Below are 26,037 nucleotides of genomic sequence, written 5' to 3' on the forward strand. Positions count from 1 at the left end.
TTGAAGAGACCCCCAGTGGCCAAATTCAGGACAGTCTGAACATCCAAAAGAATAATGATCACAATTAATTGTTACACAAGCAAAGATTTCAAAAAAAGGAAGGGAGGAGGGCAGGGGAAGCTTGTTTTTCAGTGAGAATACCAGCCAATAAATGTGGAAGGAAAGATAGAATTTTGCTGTCCCAAATGGAGTAATTAAAGCAAGGGTTATCAGTGGATGAAAAGTGGTGAAAAATTATTGGGAAAAAGAACAGCTGCATGGTAACAAATTATTGCTCTCAGGATTTATTAATATAGAAGATAACCTGTACCTTTATAAAAGATACATGTGGCAATAACCATCTTAACCAAGTGATCAAGCCTAGTGTCAATAATAATAGGTTACCCTAACATTTTGTGTCTTTTGATATGATGAAATAGGAAGTTCAGAGTATAAAATATTTTTTCCAAAACTGTTTAACTTGTATCTCGATGTAGCTTTGGTTCATAGGAGATATAAGTGATGGGGGAACTAATTCAATGATACCATGAAGAAATAATTAGACACATCCAGAATGCGGGACATTCTATAACATATCTGGTTCTGTACTCTTCTAAAATCAGTGTCATGGAAAAAAAAAAAAGAAAAATTTTTAGATTAAAAATACTGCAAAAAATAAAGCATAATGGGTAAAATTGAATTGGATCCTAGACTGGGTGTGGGTTGGGGGAAGCAGTTTAAAAAGACATTGGGTGGGCAATTGATGAAATTTGGATTTGGGATGGATATGGAATAATATGGAATTATTGTTAATTTTCTGAGGTCCGTAGTGGTATTGTACATATTTAGGAAAGTGTCCTTATTCCTAGGAAATGCATGTAGGGTTATTTAGCAGTGAAGTGCCATGATGTCTGAACTTACTTTCACATTCAAATTTTTATGAATAAATGGAGAAATGGCTGGCACACAAAAGCCCCTATGGCAGTATGTTATTGTTGTTGAGTAAATGGAATGTTCATTGTACTATTCTTTCAATTTTTCTCTTGGTTTGGGGGAAAAAAAAAAAAACTGGAAAAGGAAAGAGTTCAACATAGCAAAAGCCTGGGGTGGGTGGGCTGGCAGGCCCAGCTCTATCCAGGGCTTCTGTGATGACATTAGGGTCTGCTTCCTCCATCCCTCAACTTTCTTCTGCGCTTGCACAGAGCCATTAGCGGAAGTGTGATCCTAGTGTTACTAGCCAGTTTGGGGGTAACTATGAAAATCTCCAGCCATGATTAATAGAGAAGCTTGTTTTATTCATTTTCAGTATCCTCAGTGTCTGGAACATTGTAGGCATTCAAAAACTGTTGACTGAAAAAATACATAAATAAAAGGGTGACCAAACTTGATGACTGCCTGGAAATGCAGAGCGTACCAGTGATTTTCTTCAAATTCAGTAAATATTTGTGGAATTGAATTATTTAAGGGGCAAATAAGGTTAAGATTGATTTCAGAAGCTAAGGAAAGTTCTGTTTTTAAATGATCTCTTGTAATGCATTCAATGATGACTGTATTTTTTTCTTCTTTTTTTTGCTTTCAGTAATACTTTTCTGAATTAACGATCAAAGCCCTTGAATGGAACTCTACTGTAGTTTTTCCGACACGGGGGAAAATTTGAGTTTGGTGTGAAATCTTCAGAGGGTAGCATGTGCAATTATGCTTTGTTCCTTGGTGAGCTATGAGTTGGGCACTTAATTATGTAAAAAATATTGCAAGAGCACCATTGCATAATCCCCAAGAGAGTAATTATTGTCTATCTTGGCAGAATGCAAGGCTTTTAATCTGTAAATAAGCAGTTCTATGTGGAAGAGCTACATGCAGAGTGATTCTGTGTCATAAAGGTCTCTTATGAATTTTTAAAAATGAAAGCAGTAACTGTATGTGCAGATTGGCTGCTGCTTTTGTGCTTCAAAGGGTTTATGATGTTTCCCCTGTGGTTTTAACCCCTCCTGAAATATTTAAGCCTCAAGAAGGATTCCTGTAAAGGGTAAAACTATGTCTGGGTTAAGCCCATGCAAAACCTGAATGTTTCCAAAGTGGAAAAAGTAAAATGTGCTTTCTGCAAATTAAAAAACAAACCAAGATGGAAAACAACAACAAAATAAAATGTTGACAGTGTTTTTTTTTTTTTTTTAAAACAAAGTTGCGATAATAGGCTAATAGATTTCTTACCTATTGGAGGTTAGTAACTTTATTTTTAATGTGTGCCATTCCAACTATTTCTGAAATTCACTTTCGGAGTATGTGTGTCCTTTGCTTAGTTGGATCTGAAGCTTAGATGCTGAAAGTAAATTCTGTTGGTTAAGTTGTGATGGCGGCTGCCTTACCTCTTGTCCCTGTTGGTGTGGATGACCTGAGTCTGTTCTCCAGGGTCAGCTTCTGTGCCTGAGCATCAGACCTTTTTCCTTTGCCCACTCAAGGACTTCATTTGGGTGACTGTGCCTCTCCCTTGCTAGAAACATGTTGTAAACAGCTTCCATTGTTAAAAAGCCCTTCCTTGACCTCTCTTTCTTGCTTACGACCTCCTCAATCCTCTGTTTCCTTTTGCAGCAAAACTCCTCAGAATCTATTGATATATTCTGTCTTTACTTTCTGTCTTCCTATTGTGTCTTGAAGCTGCTCCATATAGCATTTCTCCACCCCAATCCTCCACGTGGAACCTGCTTTTGTCAGGGTGCACCTATTACCATCATACAGCCAGATTTCAAGGAAAACACCTGGTCAAATCTTATTTGAGTAGCAGTAGCATCTGACACAGATTATCACTCCTTCTTTCTAGAAACAGCTTCCTTACTTGGCTTCAGGGAAAGCCTCTTCACTTGGTTGTTCTCCTTCATCACCGGGTCCCTCTTGCTCAGCCCCTTTGCAGGCTCCTTTTCTTTTCCTGATTTAAGATGACCTGACCCCAGATTCTCTCCTCTCCTTTCTGTCAAAGTCATATCAGATAATATCATGGTTTAAAAATGTTTTGTATACCCCGAAGACTCAGGTTTATGTCTGGAGTACACACCTGTGCCCTGAACTCCAGCTTCATATATCCAGTTGTCTGCTGTCCCATGTCCCATGGATGACTAATTCAGTTCAGTTCAGTTGCTCAGTCGTGTCCGACTCTTTGTGACCCCATGGACTGCAGCACGCCAGGCCTCCCTGTCTATCACCAACTCCCGGAGCTTACTCAAACCCATGTCCATCAAGTCGGTGATGCCATCCAGCCATCTCATCCTCTGTCGTCCCCTTCTCCTCCTGCCCGCAATCCCTCCCAGAATCAGGGTCTTTTCCAATGAGTCAACTCTTCGCATGAGGTGGCCAAAGTACTGGAGTTTCAGCTTCAGCATCAGTCCTTCCAATGAACACCCAAGACTGATCTCCTTTAGGAAGGACTGGTTGGCTAATAGGCATCTCCAATTAAGAGTCAAAATTGAACACCTCATCTTCCCATGGCTGTCTCTCACCTGGATGGATTATTGTAATAGCTTCTTATCCAGTGTTACCCTCTCTAACGTTGCTCCAACCCCTTTTGATCTGTGTGTGTGTGTATATATATATATATATATGTATATATATATAAAAGCTCTGAAAAAAGAGCAGTAGGAACTGCTGTAGTCCAGGAGGAGATGGAACAGCAGCTGGGCTGGGTGTTAGAACAGAAAAGGGAAAAGAGAGAGGGTTATTGGATAGAGGAAAGGTAAAGTCCAAGCATAGAGGCAGGAACGAGCATGGAGTAAGGAGCCAGGAGGAGACCAGCCTGGCTGCGTGGTGGGGCACGTGACAGAGGACCTTAAAAGCTCAATACGTCTGTGCGTATTTTGAGTGAGAGGGGCCTGTTTACACGCCTGCACCTGAAACTTTAGCACCATGTGTTCATTATGACAGCAGTTAACCACATATGGCTATGGAGCACTTGCAATGGGGCTAGTCTTAACTGAGATATGCTGGGAATTCCCTGGTGGACCTGTGGTTAGGATGCTTTCACTGCCAGGAGTGTGGGTTCAGTCCCCTTTTTGGGGAACTAAGATCCCACAAACCATGTAGCACAGCCCTTCCCCCTACAAAAAATAACAACTGAATTGAAATATGCTGCAAGTGTACAAAGCATATTAGTTTTCAAAGACTTAGTACCAAAACTACCAAAACTAATTTTATTTAAATGTTTTATATCGATCATTTGTTGAATAGGAGTATTAGTATTTTTAATATAGAGTTAAGTATTATTAGAAAAAAAATAAGCTACAAGGATATATTGTACAGAACACAGAATATAGCCAACAAATTTTAACTTTAAATAGAGTGTAATCTATAAAATTGAATCACTGTTATACACCTGAAAACTAATATAATAATGTTAATCAACTATACTTCAATAAAATTTTTTTAAAAGAAAAAAAAAAAAAACCTTTAAAATATCAGATCATATCCCAGTTCTGTCCCAAGGTATCCAGTGACTTTCCATCTCAGTCAGAGTAAAAGCCTATCCAGCAGGGTTCTTTCTCATCTGACTTCACTGCCTTTCCAGCTCATCTCCTACCTTTCTCTTTGTCATCCATTCTGCTCTGTCCATCTTGGCCCCTTCCTCAGACATAACCTCAGAAGCTTCCACCTCAGGACCTTGACATAGGATGCTACTTAATGCTGAATACTCTGTCCTGTAATTCTGCATGGTTGCTCCTTCCCCACCTTCACAGCTTCCCTGCTTATCCTTCCTCTTCCCACTGACTCCTCTAACCATCTCACTGAGGCTCCCTCCACCCACCCCAGGACTCCTGATCCCTTCTCCTGGCTTTAGTTTTCTCTATTGCACTTACCACCATACAAAAATAAAAAGAGTTACTGTTTTGTTTTTGTTGCTGAGTTGGTTCCTGTTTGTCTCCTCTTATGAGACTGTAAGTATCATGAGGGCAGACTTTTGTCTTCCTTGTTCACAGCTGTGTCACGGTGCCTGGGAGAGAGTGGGTAATCATTAAATATTGCTGGCAGGGTAATGGAAAACACCCTCAAGAGCAGATGGATTCTTCCTTGGCATTTTCTCAGCATTCTGGGTGTGAGAGAGGATAGGTAGCATTTAGAATGATTCACTGTATACTAATAGCTATTTCTCATTCCTTAGTTTCTCTGTTTGAAGAACATAAGGACATTCCTCACGGCCTGTTGTGAGACATTTGGAATGAGAAAGAGTGAACTGTTCGAGGCATTTGACCTATTTGATGTCCGTGACTTCGGAAAGGTAATTACTTTTTATTTTCTTAATGTATTTTTAAACTTGAGAACACTTTATCAAATACTGTTGTTTATCTTGAAGTAGGACATGTGACTGAAGTGGTGTGTGCATTATGTAGTTAATTAAATTTTACATATAGGTGGCTTAGCAAAAAAAATGTACAAATGACAGTAGAATTATTGTTATTATTATTTTTTATTTAAAGCAGTATAAGGGGAATCTTTTATCCAGATATAACTTTTTCTGTTGGTTATCTCAGGAAGCAGGACTACTGTTTTCCTTCTTTTAGATAGTTTGTTGGGCTGTCATAACTGAGGACTGGTATTCTTTCCTTCCAGACTTCTCCAAAACTGAAGGACACCTAATATTTGGAAGCTGAGAATGTTCTGTTTTCTGTTTTGACACTTGAGTCAGTGACTTGCAGAGGACATGAAATTACTGAAATGTGTGAGGCTGTTGAGTAACTGTTGTTGCCTTGATTTCAGCAGAGACACGTTAGATTTTTAGATTTCAGTGATATTTGTCATGTATAAATTGGTTCTTTTTTCTTTTCTAATTGGTGGAAAGTTGCTTTACAATGTTGTGTTGATTTCTGCTGTACAGCGTGCAAGTCAGTCGTAATCATCCATGTATTCCCTTGTTCTTGAGCCTCTGTCCCCGCCCCCACCCCACTCTTCTAGGTCATCAGAGTGTCAGGCTGGGCTCCCTGGGGTACACAGCAACCTCCCAATAACTACTTTATACGTGATAGTGCACATATGTCAGTGCTATTTTGCTCAGTTCTTTCCACACTTACCTTCCCCCACTGTGTCCACAAGTCCATTCTCTACTAGGTGTAAATTGGTTTTAATTTGCTCATATTGGATGTACACCAAGCATTGGTGTATAATAGTTGACAACCTTTCAAACGAATGGAAAGAAAAAGGATAGGAATATCCTACCAAAAGTTACATTCATTTATTTTGAAGTGATTAAGCATATGGGCAGTTAGATAACTCCTGTTGATGTAATTGCATTATGAAGATACAGAAGCAGGGAAAAACCTAAACAATACTGAGAAATTTGCTGTTACTCTGATGATTTACATGCTAGTATCTCATCAAAAGGCTGTTTGAGAGTGATACTTCATTTGATTTTTACGTTGTAATATTTGATTATAAAATAAAAACCAAGCAGTCGATTGGTTTGCTTGGCAATGGGAATAAATAGTACAAAGTTGAAACAGAAATGTAAGAAATTTAATGCTGACATGCAACAAGCATGGGAAAGCCCCCCTGTCCAGGGAGAGAGAAGGCTTGGGTTTGCTCTTGGTCACTTTGTGATCTTCTGAACGTCAGCAGTCTCCTCCATCATCAGATCACCTGCATGCTTAGTAGTCTGTGCAAAAGGAAATAGGTATAAGGACATGGTTTCTAGAATTCCTCTTTTCTCTGGCCAGCTGTGATTTAATTGTCTTGAGGTCCAGCAATGTGTTGGAGGATAACGTATGATGACAGTTACAAGGAACTGAAAGCAAAGGCTCCTTTTGTAAAGAGGTGGTGGCATGTTTGTCTTTGGCCATGAAGTGGAGCCATGAAGATGGAGAGAAATCAGATAGAACCCCTGGTGAAGTGGGTAGTTCTCTAGTTTGTTCGCCCCACAAAAATGCCTTATCAATTTAGAAAGATATCTTTTGCTGTTCTTTGACGTTTCCTCTTATTTTTTTTTAAATCTTCTTCCGTTGTCCTTTATTTTCTTCCTCTTTTTTGGGGAAATGAAAAATGAAAATGAATTGGGGAAATGAAAAATGAAAGAAAAGTCTTGACTTTTAAAAGATTTTCAGAAAGTTCGTCTCTTTTTTTTTTGGCATTTGCACAAACAAAAATGGTGCTGACAAAGACTGGGAAGTCATAAAAATTGTTTAGAAATGCATGGCTTTGTTTTAGTGGAATAATGTTGCACACTAGATTAATTAGACAATACAAGCTTTGTAGGAGTGCTAAGGTTATAGAAAGTTAAATGTAAAGGAATTAACCATATGTTTCTCAAGCATAATTGTAGTTCTGACTTTTTAAAGTATTTTGGCAGTGGTAAATCTGAAGCAGAATTAAACTTGGGGTTGCAGATGAGAACTTATTCCTCTGTTAACATTTTAAAATCACATACAATTTTGCAACAGCCAAGATTCATGCAACTATTGTTTCAGAACTGTATTTAAGCTAAATAAATTACTGAAAGTTAAAGAATTTAAGGGGTTGTTCAATAGTTTACCAGTATTACTACTATTAAACACTATTATTCTAAGCAAAACCACCACTGCCACCATTTACTGAACGCTTTGGATGTAGCAGGTATCTTTCCAATCTTCAAATATATTTTTTAATCTTCATATGAGGTGTAAGTACCTGTACTATTTTCCTCCTTGTACAGATGAGCAAACCTGTGTCTGAAATCCGCATTTCATCTAGTAGAGATTGGAGCAGTGGTTTGACCCCGGATATGAATGGTTCTCCACTGCTGCACAGGAGTAGGTTTGCCTTGGCCGGCACTGTCCTAAGTGCTTTGCAAGCATAAACTCGATTCTCATAGCAATCCCGCTGTGAAAACACAGGGCTTTCCCAATGGCTCAGTGGGTAAATAATCTGCCAGCAATGCAGAAGACATAGGAGACATAGGTTCGATCCCTGGGTCGGGAAGATCCCTTGAGGAGGAAATGGCAACCCACTCCAATATTCTTGCCTGAAAAATCACATGGACAGAGGAGCCTGGCGGGCTACAGTCCAAAGGTTTCCAAAGAGTCAGGCATGACTGAGTGACTAAGCACACAATAAATATGAAGGTCCTATTACTGTACCCATTTGCAGATCCTAGATTGTAAGTGGTGAAACTTGGACAGTTGATGAAGTTTACCGTCATGTTAAGAAACACGAATAGAGCGTTAATTTAGAGACAAAGTAATTTCTGGTATTGTGGTTATCAATTTTAACAGGATGTAGATAGGTTAGTTTGTGTCTCTGTTCCTTGAAGTGTAATTAAAATTTTTCATTAACTTAAAATAAAAAATCTCTTTCTGTGTGTTCCCCGTCTACCTTCGTTCATACAAATAGTGAATCTAGGATCCGTGTATGTTTGGTACCTTTTCACCTAGAAATGTATTAATTGCAATAACAGTACTTTTTTTTTAATAGCATTTTGAAGCGTGGAGATTGCTTTAGATCACTGAGCTTATTTGATTCTCATATTAGTCTTGGTGAAGGAAGGAAGCAAGTGTTCCAGCTTTTCCGATGAGGAAACCGGGGGGAGGGGGTGGTGGGGAGATTAAATGGTGACTTCAAGGTCGCTTTACTTGGAGATCAAGCAAGATCTGGAGCTCAGAATTCTGACTTCCCAGCCTTCTGCTTTTCTTGTTTGTGCCTGTATCTTGGGCTTCAGTGCTGTGCTGATGCATGCCTAAGGAAAAGGATGAACTCACAGGAGAAAAACCAAAGGAATGTATTAAATAAAAAAGCACAAGCAATTTGTCACTTGGAATTAATTGTGCTTTATTTTTAGAAAGAGAGGAAAGATTTAAGATACTGCATGAATTAGATTTAGGATACTGTGTGTGTTCACATGAATAAGTAATTTTCCTTTTCGCTTATGAGATAGTGAAGGGCATACAGTTTGGGTACTCTAGAAGGGCTTATGATAATTTAGCCTTTCAGCATCACCTTTAATTTCTAGTATTGAGCTCTTAACTCACTGAAAATATAGTATTAGTTCAAACTTACATGTCAACAAAAATTAGAATAAATTCTCAACACTTTTAGTACATTGGTTATAAAATCAAACAGGGTTGTAGAATGAGTCGAGTAACTTGAACTCATTCATGAGCCAGCAGAGAGAGGTCTTAAAGTTCATTCTGACTTTGAGGGTTATTAAATATAGTTGGCTCTTGAATAACAGGGGTTTGAACTACTTGGGTCCGCTCACAGCAGGTTTTTTTCAGTAAGTACTACAGATCTGTGTTGGTTGAATCCACAGGTGCAGAATTGTGAATATGGAGGAAACGTGTATACGGAGGACTGACTGTAAATTATACTCAAATTTTCAACTGTGGGGAGGGTCCATGCCCTGACAACCCCCTCCCCACTGTTGTTCAAGGGTCAGCTGCTGAACAAGGTTCCTGCCAGAGGTAGAGTCCTGGCCTGAGCCTGCTGAGTCTTCCCTCTGCTCTCAGGTTGGTGGAGCTTATGTGCCCTGGTGGTTCAGAGACTAAAGAATCTGCCTACAGTGAGGTAGACCCGGGTTCAAACCCTGAGTCAGGAATATCCCCTGGAGAAGGAAATGGCAACCCTCTTCAGTATTCTTGCCTAGAGAATTCCAGGGACAGAGGAGCCTGGTGGGCTGCAGTCCATGGGGTCACTAAAAGTCGGACACGACTGAGTGACTCACACTTTCACTTTTCATCACCTCTTTCTGCCTCTGTTTTTGTGTTTTTGTGAAAAGTCTTTTCAGAAAGATTGGATCCTTCTCTGGCTTTCTAGTAACAACAAGAAAAAAAAAAAGTAAATTTTGTTAGTTGACACCTTTGCTTCAGAAATGTAATTTAAAAAATCCTTTCTCCCCAGGAATGTTAGAAATTATTAATTATATTACTTTTTACGTTGCAACAGGATCTATAAATTGGCTCACTTTCATGCTGCATATAACAGATTTTCAGTTCCTCTGTTCAGATTGTCATTGTCTGATGAACACTTTTGTTGTTTGGAAATATCTCCTACTGAGCTGTCTGTTGGCACATTTACAGTGCGGAAACACATGGGATTTTTCTTTAATGAGACCATTTCTAGTGAGTAACAGAAATCAGGCGACTGCTGCTGTCCACATGAGTGATGAAGTCAGTTCCTTCCCTTGACGGCTCTGGGTAGATATAAGGGCCTGCTTCCCTCTACCCACAGATGTCACGTCTGTTGTTTCAAGTGTTATAAAGCACCTGGCAAGTGTAAGGTGATATGTTTTCTTGAATCACAGAATCACAGAATCACACCTGGCTGAACATAGTTCCAGTTGATTTTAATAGTGATAGGGTAGTTTCTATATGTTCAAGTTTAGGACAGGCACCTTCTGTCTGTAATTTAGAGCATTAGCTTAAGGGTGAGTTGGGGATTCAAGTTTAAAAGTTATTGAGAAAAGGTAGTGTCATAGTTTTGTAGGAGAATGTCGTTTCTGAATTGGATTGCAGTTTGCATTCTGGTTACATTCTGTATAATATATGATCTTGTGCAAGACTACTTAACCTATTTGAGTTTCAGTTTCCTTATCTATGAAGATAATGGTGACCTCCTCCAAAAGGTCCCGTGCACGCACTGCTGCACTCAATTGCCCCTGACCCTGCACCAGGCCACCGCTGGCCCATGCCTCTGCCAGAGACTCCAGGACAGTCACAGGCAAGTCTGGGTCAGTCTCTTGTGGGGTCACTGATCCTTTCTCCTGAGTCCTGGTGTGCATGAGGTTTTGTTTGTACCCTCCAAGAGTCTGTTTCCCCAGTCCTTACCTGCCTCTTGAGAAATCTGTATGCAGGTCAAGAAGCAACAGTCAGAACTGGACATGGAACAACAGACCGGTTCCAAATCCGGAAAGGAGTATGTCAAGGCCGCATATATTGTCACTGTGCGTATTAACTTATATGGAGAGTACATCATGTGAAATGCCGGGCTGGATGAAGCACAAGCTGGAATCAAGATTGCTGGGAGAAACATCAATAACCTCAGATATGCAGATGGCACCACCCTTATGTCAGAAACAAAGAAGAACTAAAGAGCCTCTTGATGAAAGTGAAAGAGGAGAGTGAAAAAGTTGGCTTAAAACTCAACATTCAGAAAACTAAGATCATGGCATCCGGTCCCATCACTTCATGGCAAATAGATGGGGAAACAATGGAAACAGTGAGAGACTTTATTTTTTTGGGCTTCCAAATCACTGCAGATGGTGATTGCAGCCATGAAATTAAAAGATGCCCGCTTCTTGGAAGAAAAGCTATGGCCAACCTAGGCAGCTTTTAAAAAGCAGAGACATTACTTTGCCAACAAAGGTCCATCTAGTCAAAGCTATAGTTTTTCTGGTAGTCATGTATGAATGTGATAGTTGGACTATAAAGAAAGCTGAGTGCCAAAGAACTGATGCTTTTGAACTGTGGTATTGCAGAGGACTCTTGAGAGTCCCTTGGTCTTCAAGGATATCCAACCAGTCCATCCTAAAGGAAATCAGTCCTGAATATTCATTGGAAGCTGAAGCTCCAATACTTGGCCACCTGATGCAAAGAACTGACTCACTGGAAAAGACTGATGCTGGGAAAGATTGAAGGTGGGAGAAGGGGACAACAGAGGATGAGATTGTTGGATGGCATCACCGACTCAATGGACATGAGTTTGAGTAAACTCCAGGAGTTGGTGATGGACAGGGAAGCCTGGCATGCTGCAGTCCATGGGGTCACAAAGAGTCGGACACAACTGAGTGAATGAACTGAGCTGAACTTCCTGATCTATAAGTTGAGTTTAGGTGAGAAGTGAAATGATATATGTAAAGTGCTTAAAAATAGTATCTAGGTCCAAAGTATGCAGTACTCAGTAAATATTAGCTGTTCTTACTGTTATTGTTACTATTATTACAACTATCATTACTAGTGTTAATAGGTTTCAGCTTCAGTAGTAAACACAGGGATGGAATTTTTTTTCCTGTTTTTAAAAAAAAATACTTGTTTTAATTTGAAGGACAATTGCTTACAATATTGTGTTGGTTTCCGCCATACATTAACATGAATCAGCCGTAGGTATACATATGTGCCCTCCCTCTAACACCTCCCTCCCACCTCTCACCCCGTATCTGCACTCTAGGTTGGAATTGTGAATGCAAGTATTAATGATGTTGGAGGAGCAATATTAGTAAATGAACTCTGTTCTTTCTACTGTGGTATAGTGTTAATCTGTTTCATCCTGTTGGCTGTCTTTCTCCCTCCTTCTGTGGCATTGGAGCTCATTTGAGAAACCACCCTTTCTCCTTTTCTGATCATGTAGCTTGAGTGGTTTAATCAGTTAGAATATCCCATCCTTTTGGCCATAGTGATGAGTTCAGGGGTGGGGCAAGTCACTCAGTTTAGACCTGTATCATGTGTTGTGTTGAGACATTGGCAGGACCAGCTTTGTTTTGCTCTCTGCCTGTCATGGAAAAGTGTGGATACGAGGCTTGGAGGAGGCGCAGCCATCTGTGAACCACATGAACTTTCAAAACAAACCCAGTTCAGAGAGAGCAGAGCTAAGGAGGATACTAGTGGCATCATGTGAGATTGCACCATGCTGTACCCAAAGACAAATACGTGTATCTGGATTTTTCTGTGACATGAGCCAAAATAGTCTTCCCTTTTTTTTTTTTAAATTTCTCAGGCCCGCTTTCTTTAGTTCTTTCAACCAGCAGTGAGAGAAATATACTCTAACTACACAATTGTATTCATCTCACATGCTAGCAAGGTAATGTTCAAAGTCCTTCAAGCTAGGCTCAACAGTACATGAACTGAGAGCTTCCAGATGCTCAAGTTAGATTTAGGAAAGGCAGAAGAATCAGAGATCAAATTGCCAACATCCGTTGGATCATAGAAAAAGCAAGAGAATTCTAGAAAAACATCCGTTTCTGCTTCTTTGACTATGCCAAAGCCGTTGACTGTGTGGGTCACAACAAACTGTGGAAAATTCTTAAAGAGATGGGAATACCAGACCACCTTCCTTGCCTCTTGAAAATCGTGTATGCAGGTCAAGAAGTAACAGAACCAGACATGAAACAACGGACTGGTTCCAAATTGGGAAAGGAGTGCGTCAAGGCTGTATATTGTCACCCTGCTTATTTAACTTTATATGCAGAGTGCATAATATGAAATACCAGCCTGGATGAAGCACAAGCTGGAATCAAGGTTTCTTGGAGAAATATCAATAACCTCAGATATGCATATGACACCACCTTATGGCAGAAAACAAAGAGGAACTAAAGAGCCTCGAGGAAAGTGAAAGAGAAGAGTGAAAAAGCTGGCCTAAAACTCAACATTCACATGGGTGTACCTATGGCTGACAAAGATCCATATAGTCAAAGCTATGGTTTTTCCAAAAGTCATGTACAGAAGTGAGAATTGGACCATAAAGAAGGCTGAGTGCTGAAGAATTGATGCTTTCAAATTGTGGTGCTGGAGAAGATGCTTGAGATGCCCTTGGACTGCAAGGAGATCAAACCAGTCAATCCTAAAGGAAATCAAACATGAATGTTCATTTACTGATGCTGAAGCTCCAATGCTTTGGCCACCTGATGTGAAGAGCAAGCTTATTGGAAAAGATCCTGATGCTGGGAAGGATTGAGGGCAGGAGAAGAAGCGGGTAACAGAGGATAACGTGGTTGAATGGCATCACTGACTCAATAGACCTAAGTCTGAGCAATCTCTGAGATGTAGTGAAGGACGGGAAAGCCTGGCATGCTGCATGCCATGGGGTCGCAAAGAGTCGGAAAGGACTGACTGACTGGGCAACAACAATATCAGCTGGTTTTGTTTGACACATGATTTCCATTGTGTTGATAGTTTACCCTTTCTTCTGCTACCAACATTCCACACAACTTGGAAACCATTCTGTAGTGTCTGCATCTTCCCTCATATACAGAAGGGAGATATGCAGACAGTCCTAGAACATCTCTTTTTTTAGCATGTAAATAATTAAATAGAAGGACTGTCCCAATGTTGTGGTTAATGCTTTCTTTTCCTTACCAGTGACCCAAGGAGTATTATAGATACTCCTCAGGTTTGGAAGAGGCGCTGAGTCTTCAGACATCCTTCCCATGTTTGTCTGTACTTTACAAGGTCAAGAAAATAGGCATGATGCCCCTGCAGACGAGAACTCTTGTCCTCCTGAGGCCCCCCAGCTGAGTATATATATATATTTGGACCCTACAGAATGATTTGAAGATAACCTTAAAACATCAGGGTAATAAAGACTTAAAGAGGTGGTAAAATCCTTCACCTGGAAGTGAATAGGGCTTAGACATAATTATTAATTTGAAAAAAGAAAAAACAAGCTAGTCTAGGAAGTCAAACCCTGTAGGATTCTGTGTGACCACTTAGGTATCACTTCATTCTTCTAATCCTCAGTTTCCTCATCTATAAATGGGGTCATTTCTATCAAACAGAATTATTGTGAGAGTAGGGTTAATTGGTGTAAAATGTCTGGCATGTTTTTCAAAATGATCAGTTGAATGAATGTCAATCCATTCTGAAACTGGTAGTTTGGATAGATCATAGATCATTCACAGTTCTGGTTGTGGATATGTGTAAAGCCAAAAAGATGAGTCTAGTGGCATTTTATTGAAACTCTAGCTTGAAACTTTCTGGCTCGAATTATAATATACATATGTGAGTGTGTATGTACACATATGGTTATTTATACCTTACGTTTTCCTGGAGTTTTGTCCTATGAATATGTTTCTTATGTGTGTGGTGTGTGTTTATGCATAGAGTTAGTTGAGAGATCTGTAATGACACTTTCACTGAAGGTAGTTGATACCGTAACACTCATCACATTTTTTTCCCCTTCTTCTCTATGATATAAATCAAATTAGCAGCTATGTCAGGTTTAGGTTATGAAGTGATTTGGTTCTTCAGCACTTTAAATACATTACCATTTAAAAATAAATTTGAGCTTTCTGAGAAAACCAAGGAATACATAGCTAAGTTGATGGGAAAAGGCTTTAAAATTATTGGTCTCATAGAAATTGGCAACTATCTCTACTGTCTGCTTCAAGAGGCTTTATTATACACTCCCATCCCCATAGGTTATTAGCAAAGTCCTGCTGCCGTCACACTTTGTATCGTGAGCTCAAATTTCTGTCCCATCTGTAATGCCTTATCATGTCTTTATACTCATGAGAGTATTTTCTCAGGCTGTGTCCTATAAGTTTGTGTTTTTACTTTTTCAACCTTCCCGTCCTGACTTGTGTACTTCAGGGTGTGTATAGAAAGAAAGGTACAAGGACCTCTTCTTGCTCAGTCTGTACTGACACCCCAGGCCAGCTTCCAGCACTGTGCCTGGGTGACTGTAACCCCCACATCCTGCTTTCCCTCTTCAGTCCTGGGTGTGTGTGTGTGTTGGGAAGCTCACCCTTCACAGCCTGGTTTCATTGCATCTCAACACAATTAAACCTGATACTTGAATGTCTGTAATGGTTGTCTACCACCTGTATATCTTTTGACTTTCCCAACAAGAAAACCCTTCCAAAGTCTCCTGAGCTTTTCTTGAGTGTGGGTGGCCTCGGGGACCTCACCTTGGTATGGTTTGAAAGATCCTTATTGGCTGGCTAGTGCATCCATGTTGATCAACAACTAGAAACATTTTTTCTCATATCCCTATGTACCCAGCATGATTCATTTTGGTATTTAATTACAATCTCTCTTTTTAAATTAATTTTTTAAACTCCTACTTGTATTAAAAGTTTGACATTTCTCTCTTGAAGTATTTCTCATCTTAAATTATTCAGGAGTCTCTGGGGCTTTTGTGGGCCATTGGGCCCTATTCAGTATTGCTCTGAATCACCATGAGAAACTCGACCTCCAGTCGATGGCCTGCCAGCCTGGCACTAGTGAAGACAGGCCCTGTGTGGTACTTTTCTCAGCTCTGATGCTGGTATGCCCTGCTCAGCTCCCCCTTCCAAAACCTGCTTCCAGCTGCCCCCCAGCATTCTTATCTCTGCATTGAGCCTGGCCAGGCCAGATTTCCCTATCTGTGCAGTGAGTTCTGTCCAAGAGCTCCTGATATCCTTTCCTGCTAGTAGTCTTTGGGTCAGGGCTTCCTTATTCAGCCCCAGCGGGGGTACCAGCTTTCATCCTCAGAACAGCATTCAGGATCTCTGGTCTCTGTCCTCCAAGGTGGCCCTGGACTTTTTCCTGAAAATCAGCCAGTCTCCAGCGAACTAGGCCTAGCAGGGATACTGTGAAGAGTCAACCTCTGTCCACCCACAAAGACCTCCTTTTACCCCCTTCAGTAGGTGGCTTGCCTGTATTACATGATGAAGGGAGAGTTCTCCAGTGATTCCTCCCTGAACAAAGAAAGCTTGTTCAAGAGCCTCATTTGGGTCTACTTAAGCAGAGATGAGGAAACAGCTTTTAGCCTTGCCTAATATGTATGTCTGATTGGCTATTAACACAATTTCTGCATCATTTGTAGTATTTTTCTCCTTTGTTTTTGGATAGAGCTGACTTTTTAAGCAACTTCAACCTATCTATTTCACTTTGATAGTATATTTCACAGGGGTCCTTAATACTAGGCAGGTTTCCCCATTCTTATGATCTGTAAAGAACCTGAGCCATGCAAGGCTTATTCTTTACACCTTAGTGATTATTCAGACTTCATTTTTTTTTTTTTTTTTGGTCTGCTTTCTAATTGCATTTGAGCCAGTTCAAAAAACTCTTCATTGTCTTTTAACCTTAATATAGTTGGAAACTTCTAGAACAGCATTTTCCAAGCAACCCTGTTGTCCTGAGAACTGTTAATAGGCCGGGGTAAATATTCTTGTTTGATTGAGTGTGGTAAACACTGCATCTTACATCCTCCCTCTCCATGTGGGGTATAGCATCGTGGAGGCACTGAAAAGTCCTAAAGTGAGGAAAACAGTTAAAACTTTAACTTAGGATTTCTCAAATGTGTATGTAGGTAGCACTTGAGGTATCTTATGATCATATCAAATTCACTGTGTTTAAACTGGACTACTTTTCTTCCCTCTTCTAACCCATTTCTATTTGGATAAAGCTCTTCCTTTGTTCACTCTGCCAGGAAATAAACAGCTAAGGCCCTCATTACGGGGATTATTGAAATAGTGTCCAAGACCTGCCTTTAGGTTTGAATCACTACAACTCATTTTCAGAGTAATATTACAAACATGCAAAGCTGATCATGTTGCTCAGGGGTTTAAAACTGGAGAGTGGGTCTCTGTTGCTTGTGACAGGGTAAAATGCAAACCCCTTTAGGAGCCACACAAGGACATTCATGGTCAGGTCCCTATCTGCCTTTCTAACCTTATTTCTTGCTTTCCTAGTCCCATTAACCTCCTTGTTTCAGTCCCACCAAATTATCTAAGTTGCTGTCATTTTCCAAATTAATACTTATTAACACTATTTTTTTTGCCTGGATGCCCCTTTCTCCTCATTTCCCTCACCACCTCATCTCCAGTGACAGCTCAAAATCACACAACACACTGCTTTATCCAGACCTGGGACTTTTGTTGATTCTTGGATGTACTGAGTGCTCCTGGGCTGACTCTGCTGATTTGCTCCTGCCCATTCCTTCCATTCCAGCTGGACCTTCATCCTCCTTTTCTGTCCTAAAGAAATGTGGCCTTGGTGCATGAAATATATTCTCCTCCTTAGCTCCTGAGACTTTGAAATCAAGTAAAGCTGGATTTTACCCTCCTCACCCACAGCTCGCACTGTGAAAAGGTTGCTCAGCTTTTCAGAGGCTCCATGTTTTGATCTATACAATGGTCCAGATGGTGATCCCTACCTCACAGGATTGTAGTGAGGAGTGTGAGTCAGAGTCTGTGGTAGGCAGTTGGCACAGTGTCAGGCAGAGGCTCAAAAAACTTCTGAGCAATTCACCCATCATTCCTTCATTCTGCAGATAACTGCATACTTCCTCTGCCCACATGTGTCTAAGACAGGAGGGAAGGGGGCAGGGCACAGCCACTGAAAGACTGACACAGCCATTGAGGACACAACAAAAACTTATTAGAACCTACCAGGCCCAAGGTGGTAAAGATTCGACTTCTAGTGGACCTTGAGCCTCATTATTTGCTCACTGTAATATATTAGTTGTGTCATACACACCACAGGTACCAGGACACTTATGACAGACCATAAAAGGCCAAAAATTGATCGTAACTTAACTCCTAGAAATCCCTACCTTTTCCCCAAGTAGCTGGAATAATTTTCCCACTCTGGCTTTGAAATTATCCAGCCCACAAAAACTAAACACATCTACACCTCAGGGCGCTCTTGCCTCCTGAGACAGATCCCATTCTGTCTACAGAATGTGTGTCTCTGCTTTCACTTCACTGTGGCTTACTCTTGAATTCTTTCCTAGGTGAAGCCAAGGACCCTCACTTGGTATCCATCCCAAGGTCTTATGTTCTGGGACCTGGAACATGATCATTCTCTCATACCTCATTTTCTTGCAAACTCTTTACAAAAGATATTAATAAATCTACTTCTCTCTATGACTTTTCCTCTCACATAATTCCTTCTATGCTGAGACATAAAGAACCTGAGCTTCATTACGTCTTGAGACAAGTTCGTGGTTTCATGGCCAGTGCTGCTTAACCAGTATGGACAGGTGGTTCCCTTCCCTGAAGATGCTATTTGAGTTCAGAAAACGAAACAAGTAAAGCATGAATAAACAAGATAACTATACCCAGTGATAAGTGCCATTAAGAGATAAACAGAGTAAAATTATGGACCATTGGAGGAAGATATTATGAACCAACGGAGAACCAAACTTGGGTCTGCTCACCTGTCCTCGGGCCAGTCTACTGACCGGGAGTTGTGGTGGAGGAAAGTGCAGTGTTTATTGCAGGTTGTCAAGCAAGGAGTCCAGGCAGCTAGTGGTCAAAACACTCTGAATTCCTCAACAGGTTTCAGCAAAGTGTTTTGTAAGTGCATAGTGAGGGAGGGGCGTCCCAGGGTTGTGCAGTTCTCTGATTGGTTGGTGGTGAGGTAATAGGGTGGTGTCACAGGGTTTGACATCTTTACTCATTAGACTTCAGTAGCCCTGGGGGCTACATGCTCAAGTTCCTGGAGTAGTTACTGTCTTCCATTTGGTGGAGATTTTTGCATCTGTAAAACAACTCAGGAAATGTGCATCAGATACTGTTATCTGGGCACTTCAGAGAGGAGCTAAAGCAGAGGATGGGGGTAGGGATCTGTCCCAGGAAAGCCATGTAGGGTCTTGCTTTGTTACAAAGCTACATTAGACAGGATAGAAAGACGAACCTCTTTGAAACACTGGAGACCCTCTGGGAGAAGGATACTAGTTGTTCACACTGAGTTTTATAACTTATAAAGTACATTTTAACTGGATTCTAGTCCCCTTCCAGCGGTTCCTTTAACTTAACCTGTCCTCAAATCTAAAATCCCTTCTAATTCTAAAATGCCAATTATTGGTAAATTAATATGTACACACAGTATTTCATAAAGTAATGTTTTGCTTTGATGATTCTTAGTTGTGTAATCCTCTCTGAAAACACCTAGGCTTAGGTTTTTGTGTTTTGTTAAGGTCTACTTTAATTTCAGTAAGGGTAAGGACAGAGAAGAGAGACTCCTGAGAGCTGCTCCTGGATGACTGGAGAGGAAGTAGAATTCTTTGCAAGAGGGAAATAACGGAGCAGGAGCAGGTGCAACTTACTATGTGATGTGGGTTTAATGCAAGAGAATTCTAATGGAATTTCTTTATTTTTAAATTTTTATTCTTTCGAGGTATAGTTGATTTGTGATACTGTGTGTTTCAGGTGTACAACATCATGATTCACAAATTTTAAAAATTATACTTGATTTATATTTATTATGAAGTATTAGAAATCTGATGTCATTTCTGACTAACTTTCTGTGGGTATATTTTGTAAGCCAGCAGGTATTTTGTATGTCTTATTTTTCAAAGGTTTTTACTGTAGTTGACCATTTTTAATTTTCCCTATATTCCACTTTTGATTTTGTTTGTACTTGCTGATTATCTAGTGGAGGTTTAGTCTCTAGTAGAACATTTAAAAACCTTTGATGGTATCATGATTTCTTTCTGTTTTAAAAAAATTTTTATTGGAGAATAATTGCTTTACAATTTTGTGCTGGTTTGTGCCATACATCAACATGAATCAGCCACAGGTGTACATATGTCCCCTCCCTCTTGAACCTCTCTCCCATCTCCCATCCCATCCAACCCCTCTAGGTTGTCACAGAGCCCTGGGTTGAGCTCCCTGTGTAATATGGCTATCTATTTTATATATGGTAATGTATATGTTTCCATACTACTCTTTGAATTCACCCCAGCCTCTCCTTCTACTCTGTTCACATGTCTGTTCTCTTTATCTGCATCTCAGTTGCTGCCCTACAAATAGGCTCATTAGTACTATCTTTCTAGATTCCATGTATATACATTAATGTATGATATTTGTCTTTCTCTTTCTGACTTTATTGTGTACAATAGACTCAAGGTTCATCTACCTCATTAGGACTGACTCAAATGCATTCTTTTTTTGTAGCTGAATAATATTCCATTATATATATGTACCACAATTTCTGTATCCATTCATCTGTTAATGGACACCTAGGTTGCTTCCATATAAAAGAATGAAACTAGAACACTTTCTAACACAATACACAAAAATAAACTCAAAATGGATGAAAGATTTAAATCTAAGGTCAGAAACTGTAAAACTCTTAGACGAAAACATAGGCAGTACACTTTTTGACATACATCACAGCAAGATCCTCTTTGACTCACACCTCCTAGAGTAATGGAAATAAAAACAAAAGTAAACAAATGGGACTTAAAAGCTTTTGCACCGATTTTTTTTTTGATAGACAGGATTAAAAAACAACCCTCAGAATGGGAGAAAATAATTGCAAATGAAACAACTGACAATTAATCTCCAGAATATACAAGCAGCTCATGCAGCTCAATAGCAGAAAAACAAGCAATCCAATTAAAAAATGGACAGAAGACTGAAACAGACATTTCTCCAAAGAATACATGCAAGTGACCAACAAACATGTGAAAAGATACTCAACATTGCTCACTAATGTGCTCGCTTCGGCAGCACATATACTAAAATCGGAACATTGCTCACTAAAGAAATGCAAGTCAGAACTACGATGAGATATCACCTCACACTGGTCAGAATGGTCGTTTGTAGATTTAAAAATCTACAAATAGTAAATGCTGGAAAGGATGTGGAGAAAAGGAAACCCTCTTGCATTGTTGGTGGGACTGTAAATTGATACAGCCACTATGGAAGACAGTATGGAGATTCCTTAAAAAATTAGGGATAGAACTACCATATGACCCAAGAATCCCATTACTGGGCATATACCTTGAGAAAACCATGATTACAAGAAATTTGTGTACCCTAGTGTCTGTTGCAGAACTTTTTACAATAGCTAGGTCATGATTTCTTTTAAATATTAAATTTATTTTTTTGTAATAAACTTCCATGGAAAAGTGTATTTCCAAGGCTATGGCAGATGCATGCTGATTCATATTCACATTTTCACATTCCTATTCCTAGCTTAGCTATTGGGCCATATCCTGTCTTATTTGTATTCAGAGATCGTTAACCCTGTCACCTTGATTTAGAGGTCAGAAACAGTTTTTGCAAGTTATATATGGAGTTCGTTGAGTCTAAGTTTGCTTTCAAGAAATTGTTATTGTGAGTATTACAGTTGAGAAATCCACAAGAATTGGTTAACCCCAGTGCTTGATGTTAAAATAGCCAATTTACTGGTCTATACAAGCAGCAGTGATGCAAAACTTGGCCTTTAGTCCTTAACTGTAGAGTCCACATAGCTCCTATAAATGGGATCCTCTAGGAAAGGAGAATGTCACTTTCCATCTTGATTTCTCCAAGTTTTTTTTAATGGCTTGTGCACATCTGTAGAAATGAGCTTTTCCTGCTCAGTGAGTGGAGTGGGGGTTGGGGAGGGTGGCGGGATGAACGCTCTCATCTGCACAGGATTAGCAGAGGAAGTGCGCCTCGGGAGCGTGATGAACACCAGAAGACTGCAGGAAACAGGGCTTGGCAGTCACTGCAGCTGTGTGGAGCCCGGCCACGCAAGCTTCCTCTGGATGGTTCAGTTTCTGAGTCACTTGTTTTCCATCTAAAGCACCCGTGTCTTTGGAGGACTGCACTGGAGAAATATTAATGGAACGTAGGCCTTTCTCTGGTTTGCCTCAGTTATAGTGCCCTTTGGATGGGAAAATCCTCTGAATCAATGCAGTGTTTGAGGAGAAGATCCCCTGGAGTAGGAAATGGCAACCCACTTCAGAATTCTTCCCTGGAAAATTCCATGGATAGAGGAGCCTGGTGGGCTACAATCCGTGGGGCTGCAAAGAGTCAGACATGACTGATCATATACATGCACACAGGGTTGGGACACGCCAATGCATAGAGCAGTCAAACATCATCATGTTCGAAAGAATGAATGGTGTTTAAATCTTCTGCAGTGTTCTCCCTGGTACTGTGTGCATGGGTCACACAATCTTTTTCTCTAAATATGCTTTGTGACCCTAGGCAGGCCTTATCTTGCTACTTTCATCCTATGTTTCTATGTAAATGGTATAGAATGATGCTTGCTGCTTCTGAGTGGGCAGGTACCTTATAGATAATTTCTACTCTTGAGGTTGTCTTTTTAAAGTAGTTGCCTGCTCATAATTCATCTTAGATGATGATCACTTTAGTGGTTGTATTATGACATGGGAGGATATAGTGTACCATTTGTAGTGGTCAGTCTAGGTCAAGTTTTGATGATTGATAGCATTGTCATTGAATTGGGTAAATCCAATTGGATTGGGTAAATTTCTGAAAAATGTTTATTACTTCCAGATGATAAAATACAATTTCTTAGGGAGCTTGAAAATTTTGGAGCATTGTAGTGAAACTACTATGAAATAGGATAAAAGGGAGATGATATTAATAAGCATTTGTTTAAAAAAAGTCACTAATGCTTTTTCTCATTTGTTGTAACTTGGATTTTGGTCAGTAGACTGCCCCTAAGATTTTCATAAGTAAATAGGTATTTAGGTAGATAAGTAAGCAATCAAACATATATATATGTGTGTGTGTGTGTGTGTGTATATATCTCCTTTTTCCTGTTCTGTTCTCAGCCTACAGTTTTACTCCCTTCTACAGATTATTCCTTTCTTCTATACATTTACTCCCTTCTTGAAATTGCCTAAGTGGCAATAGTTCCAGTTACAGATAATGAACTATTTAGAAAATCATCACTATGATAAATCATTATCTTCCTAAATTTTCTAGTCATTGATCCTGGAGCAGCATAGAATTAACTTATAAATGTCATGTAGAAAAATCCTTCAAATATGTGAAGACTGTTTTCATGCTCCTCTCTTTTCTTTTTTTTTTTTTTTTTCTCTCTTTTCTTTTTAAAACAAAATAAACATAATATCCTCAAGTCCTTCCTTTTGGTTTAAAACTTGCTCATGTTTAAGAATAATTTGAGACATCTTACCATGACAACAGTTATAAAACAGTGCAGTTAAAGATTAGAACATTGAAAGTTGAAAGAGATTAGAAGCTGTTTTGAGGAAGGAACACTATCATCATACTAACTAGTTTGAGGATTACATTTATCTCTCAGCCATCCTGAAGTCAAGAAAAAAAAAATCCAATTAATTAAAAAAGTGAGCTTTTGAATTAGCCTTAAACCTTTATGCCTGGTGGAATTTGGGTAAAAGAAAAAAAGCCCACAAATTAAAAAAATATATAGAAATAATCATTCATACAGAAATGTAGGAAGACCACGACAGTAACCACTCATATATCCACTACTCAAAAGTTGTTAACATTTGGCCATATTTGCTTTATCTAGTATTGTTATATGTACAGAATTTGCTATTTTTACTGAACCGTTTTGAAGTAAATTATAGGTAAACATCATTCATTTGTTTCCTAAACACTTCATTTTATAGCTCCCTCTCTCTTTAGTCACTAAGTCATATCTGACTCTTGTGACCCCATGGACTGTAGCCTGCCAGGCTCCTCTGTCCATGGGATTCTCCAGGCAAGAATACTGGAGTGGGTTGCTATTTCTTTCTGCAGGGGATCTTCATGATCCAGGAATCAAATCTGGGTCTCCTGTATTCCAGGCTGATTCCTTACCAACTGAGCTATGAGGGAAACCCTTATAGCTCCCCAGGATAAGGCTATTTTCCTATATAATCATCTTTATCACACATAATATAAATAATACTTGCCTAATGCCACTAGACCATATCTCTCATTATGTCTGGACTATACTCAATTTTCAAGTTATCCCTGAAATAATGTTTTATAGCTGGTTGTTTTTTGAACCAGGATTGAATCAGTGTATTTGATTGTTGTCTTTTAAAGAAAAATGTTTTATGCGTGTTTTGTGTTTAATTTCTTGATAACTTACTAAAGGTGATGATCATTTATGGTGGATTTTTATTGGACTAAAACTACTGTGGTTTTTTATTTTTTGAGTTTAGAGACAGACTGGAGTTTTCTGTAATTTAGGGCACTTTAAAAAGCCTTGACTGCATTCATTAAAGGAGGGGCTCAGTAAATGTTTTTGAAAGAATCAAATAGCTTAGGACCAACAATGTTAAACAACTTGTAAGTATTTTAGGACTATTATGCACCAAACTCTGAAACAGCCATCTGGAATTATTCAGTATGATTTTATATAGAGTTTCAGCACACTGAATATATTCTTGTAGACAAATAGATCGATCAGTAAACATGCTGTTTTGTCAAGAGACTCAAGAGTCCTTGAGAGAGACTTGAGTTCTACGATTTTCATCTGGCTCAAAAAATATTATCTAGAAAACATTTAAGCCATTTAGACTCTGTTGAAAATATCAGCATTTTGATACAGTCCTGTGTGATGAAATAAGCCTATAATTTCAAGAACATTTAGAGAGTTAGATGTCATATTCCTGCCCATGGGATTTTATTTCCACAGAGAGTTGACCCAAATATTATTAGGTATGACTCACATTTCCAGGATGTTCTGATCTAGAGATTTCATTTTTTTTCCTTTTCCTTGCATGGTATTATATATAAATTATTCTTGGATTTTGGTTTTAAAGAATATATTAGTTAAAACTTCAAAAGCAATAATTTTGGGGAATAGATTAGAGGAAAAGAGAGTATTTTTTAAAAGATCCCATGTTTTAATGGTATCATATATCAGTCTCAAATAAAGATATGTTTAAGTTTTATACCTGCAGTAGCAAAGAAATGGAAACAAGGGGATTTTCTCATAACTGAATGGGTTCCCCCCTTTAATTTAAATTTTATTATTGTTATGTCTTTAATATTAAGAGTGAGTTACTGTACTGACAAGAATTCCCTAAATGTAAAAGTCATAAAGTTTTCTAAGCCTTACCTTCTTCACTTTAGGGCAGTGTGCCTGTGATTTGTTCAGGATAACTCTTTCTCTCCCTGTGTTATTACATGTCATTTGTTAAATACATAAAACCTGTTCCTAATTTGGGTCTTGTTAAGAATATAAGGTAATAGTTGTATCCTTTCCTTTTCAATGTCAAATTTCCTATGTAATCCATACAACCTTGTTTCACATTCTTTCTTTCTCTAGCACCAGCTGATCTAAATGGAATCTGGAAAGCATTCTTCATTCTATCTTTAGGAAGTGCAGCATAGTATTTGGCAAAGATTTTTTGAGACAAGAATCAGGCACAGTTAGTTAATAATTCCACCCCCCCCCCCTTATATTCTGCATTCTTTCTGAATATTTAATGAAAAAAGCTTTTAGTTTTGTTGCAGAAAAAAAAAAAAACATGCCCAGATTTGCCAAAAACACAAATGAAAAATCAAAACAACAACAAAACAAAGAAACAAACTTCTCCCGCAAAAAATTAAAAAAGAATAGTCTTCAAAATATTCACAAGAAGGCTTACAACAATGAAACAGCAGTTTAAAAAGTACTGAAATATCTCTTCTATACTTACTATCTTCTACTCTTCCTGAACCTGCACTATTCATTATGATGGAAAATA

General features: G+C 39.2%; 1 protein-coding gene across 2 annotated transcripts in view; it reads left to right on the forward strand.

Annotated features, from left to right (window-relative positions):
* The window catches only part of VAV3 (vav guanine nucleotide exchange factor 3), a 414,579-nt gene that overhangs the window by 86,005 nt on the left and 302,537 nt on the right, over positions 1–26,037 (forward strand). For both annotated transcript variants that reach the window (XM_061121261.1, XM_061121262.1), the window contains exon 2: positions 5,123–5,239. In XM_061121261.1, the coding sequence (XP_060977244.1) occupies positions 5,123–5,239 (117 nt within the window). The remainder of the gene's footprint in view (positions 1–5,122; positions 5,240–26,037) is intronic.

The sequence above is a fragment of the Dama dama genome, chromosome 20 (assembly GCF_033118175.1).
Source record: "Dama dama isolate Ldn47 chromosome 20, ASM3311817v1, whole genome shotgun sequence".
In the NCBI taxonomy this organism is placed as follows: domain Eukaryota; kingdom Metazoa; phylum Chordata; class Mammalia; order Artiodactyla; family Cervidae; genus Dama; species Dama dama.